Source organism: Mastomys coucha, unplaced genomic scaffold, assembly GCF_008632895.1.
Source record: "Mastomys coucha isolate ucsf_1 unplaced genomic scaffold, UCSF_Mcou_1 pScaffold15, whole genome shotgun sequence".
Classification (NCBI taxonomy): Eukaryota; Metazoa; Chordata; class Mammalia; order Rodentia; family Muridae; genus Mastomys; species Mastomys coucha.
The window spans coordinates 11,456,640-11,468,518 of record NW_022196897.1 but is presented as its reverse complement, the minus strand read 5'-3'; the positions used below and the strand labels follow the sequence as shown (position 1 = coordinate 11,468,518).

At 40.4% G+C, this 11,879-nt stretch overlaps 1 protein-coding gene across 2 annotated transcripts; it reads right to left on the bottom strand.

Annotated features, from left to right (window-relative positions):
• Positions 1 to 8,362: 8,362 nt before the first annotated feature.
• On the bottom strand, positions 8,363 to 9,603 carry LOC116091871 (glyceraldehyde-3-phosphate dehydrogenase). Of its 2 annotated transcripts, XM_031373300.1 has the most exons (2): positions 9,431 to 9,595; positions 8,552 to 9,376 (listed from the first exon to the last, which is right to left on the bottom strand). In XM_031373300.1, the coding sequence occupies exons 1-2, from the start codon at positions 9,557 to 9,559 to the stop codon at positions 8,552 to 8,554; spliced, it is 954 nt and encodes a 317-aa protein (XP_031229160.1). In that variant the 5' UTR covers positions 9,560 to 9,595. The 2 variants fall into 2 exon arrangements, with proteins under 2 accessions (XP_031229159.1, XP_031229160.1); XM_031373299.1 differs by having other exon boundaries at positions 8,363 to 9,603.
• Between the last annotated feature and the right edge of the window lie 2,276 nt (positions 9,604 to 11,879).

Below are 11,879 nucleotides of genomic sequence, written 5' to 3'. Positions count from 1 at the left end.
CCATCCTCCATGTAGAATGCCAAGGCTCGTCCGCAAAACCCAAGGTCCAAGGACCGATCATAATCTCCAAAGATGGCTGAGGTAACTCTTTCAGTCAGGTGCTGAATTCAGTATGATGCAAATCAGTTCCTTGATGCGTCTGAAGAACTGAATTAACCTTTGAAAGCCTGGAGGCTGAGCGCGGTGAGGTGTAGCTGGAAGCCAGAGCTCGGTCGCCAGGAACTGATCTCAGGGTGATGTAAATCAATTCCTAGAAGCCTTTGGAGAACGGAATTAACCTTTGAAAGCCTGGAGGCTGAGCGTGGACCAAGCATTCTCGGGAGATGCCTGATCTAGCGAACATTAAACCGGTCACGAAAGTTTTTACTGCTTGAATCGGATAAGCAGGTTTTTCTTGAGAAGCTGGTCAATTAGCAGGATCCAGGCAATTCTCGGGATTTGCCTGTCCCCCCTCCTGCTTTGATCGGGAAAAGCAGATATTAGCAACTGGCATTTCTCGGAAACAGGCATTTCTCGGGCTTTGCCTGTCCCTCCTGCTTTTGATCGGGAAAAGCAGATATTAGCAGTTTTTCAAAGAAAACGAACATACACACACTCACACACAAAAAACTGGCGAAGTAAAAAAAAATCTATCAAAGGCAAAACTGGCTGGGAGGAGCATATCTTAAGGCATCGGCTTCTCCGAATCAATCTGTCGTACCAATCTTTCTGGTAGCCAGTGAGCCTCTTCTTCGGCTTGGGAAAACACGCAGACAGAACCTCTGCCCCAAACCAGGACCGGGTCCGGACCAAACCACCTATTAGTGAGTGGATCCCTCCACCGCACCATAGCGTGGGAATTGGCTGATTCAGGATGCCAATGTCGGTCCTCTGCTGAACGATTATTAATATCAATCTGTAGAAAGTTCAAAATAAAAAGGACAAACGCCAGATGTGCTTTTGGAGATCTCTGAGGAAAGAGAATTCCTCCTTTGGTCTTGAAAAGTCAGTTTTTGGTAGTACGATGGGCACGTTCAACAATACCTTGGCCCATAGGATTATAAGGAATGTTGGTTTTGTGAACTATGTCAAAATTCTTGTAAAAGGAAGAAAAATTCTTCCCCGCGTAGGAAGGGCCATTGTCCGTCTTAATGGTTTTGGGCAGTCCCATAGTACTGAAAGCTAGTATACAATGATCGATAACATTTTTAGAGGCTTCTCCTGTTTGTAGGGAAGCAAAAATATATCTAGAGCAGGTGTCTATGCATACATGTAAATATTTAAGTTTTCTAAATTCTGTATAATGTGTTATCACCATTCCTTATCTTAAGCAGTACTGCAGATCAATAGTAATAAAAACTGTACTGTATTTGTTGCTGGAAATATTAAAAAAGATCATCCCTCAATCTCTCCTGCACCACCAGACCACGTTCCCATTCTAGTACCAGAACTGACTGGCCTCAGCACTATGTCCTGGCAGGGTCCTGATATTCTCTCCCAGCTAGCAAGATTATCTCGCTTACATGCAATGCCCCACATACCCCACAATCAGTCATCTAGCACCCAGTAGAAACATGACTCTTAAGGCTTAATTTTCTAATCAGGTCTATATATCAATTAGATCACAATTTACAAGATGCCAATACAATAATTTCAGAGCCAAATGATAAGGATAATGCTTTAACCAAATTATTCTACCCTTGTGAAAACCTTAGCTACTTGTGGCTGTTTAAAGCCATGCGAGGTCTGGATCATATTCTTGTTCATCTGCCTCCATGTTGATGTCTCCTTCTCTCCTTGGCCTCTGACCTGTCTCACTCCTAAATTTCTAGCTCCACTTCCCTATTCCTGTCCAATAATAGGCCCATCCCTGCCCTAATGTGATTGGACAGAGAAAATGCTGCAACAGTATTGGTGTAGAAACAGACAGGTTGATCAATGGAATGCTGGGTCTGACATGGACATAGAAGGGATAACTCTGTGTAGGTCTCCTGGAGAGCTAATGCATATAGGTGTAAAGCTGATGTATATAGGTGTAAAGCTTGTTTGTATAATAATACATATACTTTATTTCACTTTGCTTCTTTGAAAAATGTTCTCCCTGCCACAGCTAATGACTCCATGATAATTAGAAACTACAGGATTCCGGGAGGCAAGAATGTGTCTGATGATCCTCGCCAAAAATAGTAATTCTGTAATCTTCAGGACAGCTCTTAAGGTTGTGGGAAAGAACTCTGAAAACATGAGTTTAAGAACATATAAATCAATGTAAGAAGTTTTCTTTATAAGATTTCATAACTATGCAAAATACAAAGATGCAATATGAGTTGTATGAGGGGCTTCATGGACCTGAAAGGATAGAGGCAGTAACTGCACTAATGAGTCAACTTCATCAGAAGGATATTAAAGAAGGAGACATGATTTGGTCAGCAGAAAAAAAAAGAAAGAAAGAAAGAAAAGAAAATAGAACTTTATGGAAAGAGATGATTGGGAGATAATCCCACCTTCATTTAAAACTGCTTTGTTTACATGAGGCTAAGGTAGAGAAGCTGGCAAGATTTAACCCATCTTTCACCCTCATTTCTTAGGGAGAGGCCTCAGAAAAAATTCATTCTTCCAACACAAGTAATATCACATATTGCTTTCATTACAAAAGCATGCTAATTCACTCTTCCATGAGAGATGGTCTCTAGTGAGGAAGTAGCTAGGGCTTATTTTATACTCAACTCACACATCTAATTAGATAAGTAAAACACAATTAGCATCTACATTTCACACTATTTAGGAGGAAAAAGTTATGAAAAAGAGCTTCAATGCTGCATGTATTGGTACAAATAAATGCTTGATGAATTACAAAAAAACCAAAAATGATAAAAATCATTATACCTAAAGCTAATTTTCTCACATAAAATAGCCTCAATGTCTAGATCTGGCAATCAAATGCTCTGTTCCCAGGGAAACACATTGGACTTGCTATGTTTAAAAATATATATATACTTGCTGTCTGGTTCATTTTCCTCAAATGTCTTTGTATTTGAATTTCTAAGAGTCAGGCTAAGGTCATGAAATGCTGATTTGTGAGATGATTCAAAGGGATCTTGGGGTAAAAGAGTAAACTAATATGCTTATAAAAATAAAAGACTTTGTTCTGCAAGAGAGAACTATCTTGAGCAGATTATATAGCTGTCAGCTTGTAACCATTACCAATTCTGAGTTATTCTTCCACTGCTTCCATTCACCCCTTTATCAGGACCCTGTCTCAAGTTGACACTGGAACTCAGCTATGGAATCAAAACAATGACCCAGTATTAAACTCACACACCTATGTACAACTTAGAATCTAAAAACTGTGAAATAAATGGTACTGGTCTAACTGGGTGATTACCTGTAGAAGAATGGAATAGATCAATATGTATCACCCTGCACAAAACTCAAGTCTAAGTCAAAGACCTTAACATAATACCAAAAACTTTGAATCTAATAGAAAAGAAAGTAGAAAATAACCTTGAAGACATTGGTGCAGGAGACAACCTCCTGAAGAGAACACCAATGACTCATGCTCTAAGATCAACAATTGATAAATGAGACTTGATGAAACTGAAAAGCTTCTGTAAGGCAAAGGACATGGTCAATAGGATAAGATGAAAGCCTAGAGATTGAGAAAAGATCTTCACCTACTCTACATCTGACAGAGGGCTAATATCTAAGAATTTAAGAAGTTATATACCAACAAACCAAATAATCAATGGAAAAATGGGGTACAGAGCTAAACAGAGAATTCTGAACAGAGGAATATCAAGGACCTTGGAGCTTTGAGAAGGGTTTTGAAGGAGGGGTGTCTGGGAGAGGCAAAACAAAGAACCTTCTATTTTGCATAGTTGAGAAAAAATGTATTTTTGAAATAATTTTTTCAGAGTTTTTTCCCACAGCCTTAATGGCTGCCCTGAAGGTCTCAGCATTTACCATTTTGCTGAGATATAGACACAACCTTGACTCCTAGATTCCTGCTGTGTCTGATTATCATGAAATCATTAACCTTGGTAGGGAAAATGTTTCCCAAAGGATGAACATGAAGTAATCTCTCTCTCTCTCTCTCTTTCTCTCTCTCTCTCTCTCTCTCTCTCTCCCTCTCTCTCTCCCTCTCTCTCCATCTGTCTGTCTGTCTATCTATCTATCTATCTATCTATCTATCTATCTATCTATCTATCTGTCTATCTGTCTGTCTACCTAAACAAGCTTTAAATCCACAGCAACCATTGGACACTCGTTGAGCCCCATGCCCTGCTGGCTCTGTTCCAGGGATGGGAATTACTTTGTATCATCCTTTATGTGACCAAGCCAGATGCAGCAAAAGAATCTTGAATGGTTAAGAAACACTTAAAGAAATGTTCAAAATAATTAGTCATCAGGCAAATGCAATTCAAAATGACCCTGAGATTCTATCTTACACCTCTCAGAATGACTAAAGTCAAAAACTCAAGCAATAGCACATGCCATGAGGATGTGGAACAAGGGGAACACTCCACCATTGCTGGTGGGATTGCAAACATGTATCACTATTCTGGAAATCAATCTGTCTGTTTCTCAGTAAATTGGAAATAGTTTTACCTGAAGACCCAGCTTTATTGCTCCTGGGCATATACCCAAAAGATTCCCTACCATACCTCAAGGACATGTGCTTCACTGTTTATAATAGGTTTATTTGTAATTGCCAGAAACTGGAAACAATCCTACTATTCCTCAACCAAAGAATGAATACAGAAAATGTGAATCATATACGTGGGACAAGTGGTCCATGCCACCAGATAGAAGAACTGGTATAGTTGAGTGAACCCAAATCCTGTGAACCTCAGAATTGAGTATGGTAGGAATGTAGGCAGGACACATTTTCAATCAAAGATTTTGTGGATGGGTTTGTGTCCTTATCCTGGGACACTGAGAGTCCTATCTGGTTAAAGAAGGTGGCCACTTCATATTCCATATCCCCACTGCTATAAGTCAGTCTCTGCCAAATTATCTGTTCTGGAACATGTAACCAAAACACCCAACTGAGAGGACCATGACAATCAGTCACATAAGGAAAACATTTGAAGCCCTTCCCCATGCTAATAGAGCATAACTACCACCTCAAACTAAGCCAATGGGAAGCATATACCCCTGGATCCAACCATAACTCCTCAATGCTTATAAAGTTCCTATTCACACAGAATAAAGTTCACAAGGGATTTCACTGAGAATCATCAGAGAGTGGCTATTTTACTGAGCTGTAACACTTTGGGAAAGGATTTTCTCTCCTGCTGGACCTTAGACCTGCTTGGCATGTTGGGCTCATGCCCCTACTAACCCTTTGGCTGCTGCCTTCTGTTTATTGCTACCCACTATCACCTGCTGCTGCCTACAAGGACCAGTGCCCCTGCTGCTGGCATTGGTGCTGCCATGGTAGCAGGTGAGACTTAGGAACTGAAACTGCCCGCAGTTTCATGAACTGGGTTCTCTCAGGAGAAGGATCAAAGGACCTGAAATGGAAGGTTTGAAATGCAAGAGAAAACACAAAGCCAAGTTGCTTCCCAATCAATTCTCCTTTACTTAGAATATCCAGAATATATATATACAGGTACACAAGAAACCAAAACCGAATCTCTAGGTTACATGATATTTGTATAACATAAACACTGCAGAAGAGATCAGGCACCAAAGGTCTCCAGGAGGTAGACGTGTTTGTATCTCGGTGTGAACTTTCAGGCAGCTTTCTTCAAAGATGAACTGACAGTCTGCAGAGAGCTTTTGTCTTAGCTACCCAGGTGGTAGACTCCAAGCAGAGACTGTCAGAGTCCGATGGCTGAGCTGAAGAGGGGAGGTAACAAGGATCCAGGCTACCTGCCCTGTATTTGCTTCCCTTATGAGAGTTGTAACACTTTGGCTGTTTCCAATACTGTGGAGGAAGACACATTTACACAATGGAATACTATTCAGCTATTAAAAACAATGACATCATGGATTTGTAGGCAAATGAATGAAACTAAAAAATATCATCTTGAGTAAGGTAACCCAGACCCAAAAGAACATGAATAGTATGTACTCAATTCTAAGTGAATATTAGCCCAAAATACAGGGTATCCATGCTATACTCTACAGACCCAAAGATGGTAAACAAGAAGTAAGGCCCAAGCAAGGATGCTTGAATCTCAATTAGAAAGGGGAGTAAAATAAAAAGAAGAGAGGTAGAGAGAGGGAATTCAGTGGGGAAGGGGATGGGGGTTTTCAGGATCAAGCATGAGAAGAGACAAGAAAAGTCCAGAGGGCCAGGAGAATATATGGAAATTGTTTGCTGGTAGGGGTGAGAACATGGAAGGGAGGCAACTATAAGATGTACCAGAGACCTGTGATCAGGAATGCTACCAAGAGTCTATGGGGATGACTTAAGCAGTAGGGATTTGGAATCTTAAGTGGCCACCTTCTTTAGCCAGGCAGGACTCTCAGTGTCCCAGGATAAGGACACCAACCCACCCACAAAATCTTTGACTGAAAGCATGTACTGCCTTCAAAATGTGTAGGAATAAAGATGTAGCAGAGTCTGCGGGAATGGCCAACCAATAACCAGACCAACTTCAGACCTATATCATGGATAAGCACCAATTCCTGACACCATTAATGATACTTAGTTATGCTTGCAAACAGGAGCCTAGCATAACTGACTTCTGAAAGGCTCCACCAGCAGCTGATGCAGAAACCCATAGCCAAACATTGTTTGGAGCTCAGTCTTGTGGAAGAGTTGGTGAAAAGAATGAGGGACACAAAACTGATAGTAACTCTTTAGGAAGACTAAGAGAGTCAACTAACCTCAACCCTTGGGGCTCTCATATACTAAACCACCAATCATACATATACTGGACCTAGGCCTCCAACACATATGTGGCAGATATGCAGCTTGGTCTTTATGTGCATTCCTCAACAACTGAAGTAGGTACTATCCCTAAAGCAGTTGCCTGTCTGTGGAATCCATTCCTCTAACTGGACTGCTTTTCTCTCAGTGGGAAAGGATGTATCTAGCTCCATAGAAACTTGATGTACCCAACTCAGGGAATACACAGGAGGGCTTCGACTGGCTCAGAGAAAAAAGGGAGGGGAAGATGGGGTTAAGGACTTGTGAGTGGAGACTGGGAGGTGGGGGCAGTGATCTGGATGTAAAGTGAATAAATAAATAAAAATAACAACAAAAACAAACAACAAGCAAACATCAATGACAACAAAACCCCCAGACAAATCCAAGGGTCAAATACTTCTCAAACTCAAATTCTTAGGTTCTACAGTCCATTTCCATCCAACTTCACATAAGATTTTTGAGTAAGTTACTTATTTTCTTTCCTTTTTTCTCTCTTTCTTCTTTTCTGTCTTTCTTTCTTTGTTTCTTTGGGTTTTTTGTTTTTGTTTTTTGGGTTTTTTTGAGGTTTTTTGTTTGTTTGTTTTGTTTTTCAAGACAAGGTTTCTCTGTATAGCCCTGGCTCTCCTGGAACTTAATCTGTAGACCAGGCTGGCATCAAACTCAGAAATCAACCTGCCTCTGCTTCCCAAGTGCTGGGGTTAAAGGTGTGCACCACCACTGCCTGGCTTACTCATTTTCTAAGTTAACAAACAGAACAGTTAATAGCACAGTCACAATAGTATATAAATCATCAATAAAGTCAGTGTACATATAAAAAATTAATATTTCCCCTAGGAAAACTTTATTGCTTTTTATTTTGTTCAGTTATTGTTCTGTAATATTTTCTATGGATAAGTGCATACAGTAATTCTTCTCAAAGCACCCATTGCCTTAAGTAATATCAGCTAAAATTGCCTTAAATTTCCTTTTTGCTGTGATTTTTTTCCCAGAAAAAAAAATCAGATTCTCTGTGCCAATCCTTCAGATTTTTCAAAGAACTTGGGGTCCACTCCACTCGAAGGTTTGGGGCCCCATGGTCTCACAGTCCACAGTGACTATATAGTTGGATTTGGTTTTGATTGTAAATGAGAATTTAATTTCACATTTTTTTTGTATCTTTTAAAAATTAAATCTACCTTATATTTGCAGACAGCTATTTATTTATAGTATCATATTCATATGTTTGCTTGTCTCAGTATTAGAAAAATCATTATTTTTAATGGCATAATATCATATTTTCCTCATATGCTCTACTCTTTCTTCATGGGATAATTTAATATATTAAAATGAATGAACTGAAATTTAGTTACAGAAACTCTCAGGCTTCTTATAGATGTCATATTTTGCTGGTGAACTAAATATAAAGAAAAACTCAAATCTAATTAAATATTTTGGGTAAAATATTATCATCACAACAGTTTTCCAATGTCTACCTTTTTTTGCAGCCACTATTTTTTTGGGGGGTGCAGTGAGCTTTATTGATGGTATTCAAGAGAGTAAGGAGGGCTCCCTAGGCCCCTCCTGTTATTATGGGGGTCTGGGATGGAAAATTGTGAGGGAGATGCTCAGTGTTGGGGTAGGGACTCCTCAGCAACTGAGGGCCTCTCTCTTGCTCTCAGTGTCCTTGCTGGGGTGGGTGTCCAGGGCTTCTTACTCCTTGGAGGCCATGTAGGCCATGAGGTCCACCACCCTGTTGCTGTAGCCGTATTCATTGTCATACCAGGAAATGAGCTTTACAAAGTTGTCATTGAGAGCAATGCCAGCCCCAGCGTCAAAGGTAGAAGAGTGGGAGTTGCTGTTGAAGTCGCAGGAGACAACCTGGTCCTCGGTGTAGCCCAGGATGCCCTTTAGTGGGCCCTCAGACGCCTGCTTCACCACCTTCTTGATGTCATCATACTTAGCAGGTTTCTCCAGGCGGCATGTCAGATCCACAACTGATACATTGGGGGTAGGAACACGGAAGGCCATGCCAGTGAGCTTCCCATTCAGCTCTGGGATGACCTTGCCCACAGCCTTAGCAGCTCCAGTAGATGCAGGGATGATGTTCTGGGCAGCCCCACGGCCATAATGCCACAGCTTTCCAGAGGGGACATCCACAGTCTTCTGAGTGGCTGTGATGGCATGGACCGTGGTCATGAGCCCTTCCACTATGCCAAAATTGTCATGGATGACTTTGGCCAGGGGCGCTAAGCAGTTGGTGGTGCAGGATGCATTGCTGACAATCTTGAGTGAGTTGTCATATTTCTCATGGTTCATACCCATCACAAACATGGGGGCATCAGCAGAAGGGGTGGAGATGATGACCCTTTTGGCCCCACCCTTCAAGTAGGCCCCAGCCTTCTCCATGGTGGTGAAGACGCCAGTGGACTCCACAACATATTCAGCACCAGCATCACCCCATTTGATGTTAGCGGGATCTCGCTCCTGGAAGATGGTGATGGGTTTCCCGTTGATGACAAGCTTCCCATTCTCAGCCTTGACTGTGCCGTTGAATTTGCCGTGGGTGGAGTCATACTGGAACATGTAGACCATGTAGTTGAGGTCAATGAAGGGGTCGTTGATGGCGACAATCTCCACCTTGCCAGAGCCAGAGCAGAAGGCAGCCCTGGTAACCAGGCGCCCAATACGGCCAAATCCGTTCACACCGACCTTCACCATTTTGTCTACAGGACGAAGCTGACACTGCACAAAAAGATGCGGCTGTCTCTGGGACAGGGAGGAGCCTGCAGCCACTATTAATTGTTTATTTCTTAATGTTTGCTATTTGTAAAAGTGTATGATTTTATATTACAATTTCAGTAGATAGTAGTATCTTTAAGTAACCAAAGACACATTCCAACTCTCCCACCAAGCTTAGGAAATAGTAGTTGGCTTACTTGATTGAGTCATTTTTAGCCTCACTGTATTTGGGCACCAAGAAAATTCAAGGTCTTTGTCATTGTAGTTGCAACCATGTTTTTATAGCATCTAAAATGCTATATAAGCAAATTTATGGTAAATGTACCATTATCTCATCTTATTACTCCAAATGTGATTCACAGAAACTGTAATGCTGTAGCATTCTTAGGCATATAATTATGTCCTTTGTACCAGAAATGTTCTTTGATTTACCTAACCAGCAAGTAGTCACCTGTCAAAATGACTTCCTGAGGCCAGTCTTAAGAAATGTGGCATAGACATTTCTTATAAAAAGCTGTTCTCATTTGTCTGGTACTACAAAGAATCTAGTGCAAGTATATGTTCAGAAAACACTACTGGTGGAGGGAAAAGTGATAATGGAAATGGAAGGCAGACAAAAATATTTATATTTTAAAGATTACTATTTGAAATAGAAAAAAGGAAAGCAAAACTATGGGGAAAGTACAAAACACACCTCAGAATTGTCTCATAGGAGTGACAAAGGAACTGAATATTTTATACCATATTCCAGGGGTCACTGAGGAGCATCCATCTCAGGAGATCTTATTCCGTGTAGTGGAGATAGCTTTGTACACAACTCTAAATGCATGTACTAGTAATTGGAAATCATTCAGAATACTTTAGATAGTATCATTTAAGAGTCATGAATGTGGTATTGTCAAGCTCTATCACATTAACATTAACACTTTAAAAAATAAAAATGTTAAATATTTATTTAAACTAGATGGTTTAATCTCATCTTGGCCCCATGGAAGAATGTTGGATTATGGTGAAATCTCTCATTGCAGCTAATGAGGTAAATATACATCTTTTATTAATTAATCTGTTTATACTATGAATTAAGGTTATTGACTTATGTATATTGAAGTATACCTGCATCTCTGAAATGAAGCCAACTATCATGGTGGATAATCTTTTACATATATTCATAAATTCTCTTTAGAAATATTTTATTAAGAGATTTTTGCATCTATGTTCATAAAGAATGTTGGTATAAATTTTTTCTTTTCTTGAGTCTTTGTTTGGTCTTCTTATTGGAGTAACAGTGGCTTCATAAAAAGAATTAGGAAGCCCTTCCACCCAGTCCTTGCTGCTGGGTCAGACCCCTAGTTGGTCTATCCTGTGAAGACCCCATATCCCAATCCATTCTAGAGGACCCACTGCACTCAGAGCACTTGAGGACCCATTGCACTCAGAATAGTTGTCTGAAGGCTTCCCAGGAGATCCACTGAAGCCAGGGCAATAGATCAGCAGTTTCTCTGCCCCTGTGAAGAGCCGCCAGTTGGAAGGCCACAGAGGTGGTTGGAAATAGCCAGGACTGCAAGCCTATCGGGAGACTTGAAGCAACCCAGGGACAAAAGAAGCAGATTCTATATGATCACCCAGACCAGTAACACCAGGGATGTCCAGATGGTGAAAGACAAGCACAAGACCATAAGCAACAGAAGCCAAAATATGTGGGCATCATCAAAATGCAGTTCTCCCACCACAGCAAGCCCTGAATCCACCAAACACACTTTAAAATCAGTAATCTGTCCTAAAATCCTATCTCATGAAGATAATAGAGTCCTTTAAGGAGGATATCAATAACTCACTGAAAGAAATACAGGAAAACACAGGCAAACAGGTGAAGAAATTGAATAAAGTAACACAAAACCTAAAAGTGGAAGTAGAAACATTAAAGAAAATACAAGTGGAGGCGAACCTAGAAATGGAAAACCTAGGAAAGAGGCCAGGAATTATAGATGTAAGTATCACCAACAGAATACAAGACATAGAAGAGAGAATCTCAGGTATAGAAGATATGTAGAAGAGATTGACACAACTGTGAAAGAAAATTCAAAACATAAAAAACACTCCTAACCCAAAGCATTCAAGAAATTCAGGACACAATGAAAATACCAAATCTAAGAATAATCGGAAAAGAGAAGAATGAAAATTCCCTGCTCAAAGGACCTGAAAATGTCTTCAACAAGATCATAGAATAAAACTTCCCCAACCTAAAGAAAGAGATGGCTGTAAAGGTACAAGAAGCTTATAGAACATGAAATAAATGAGA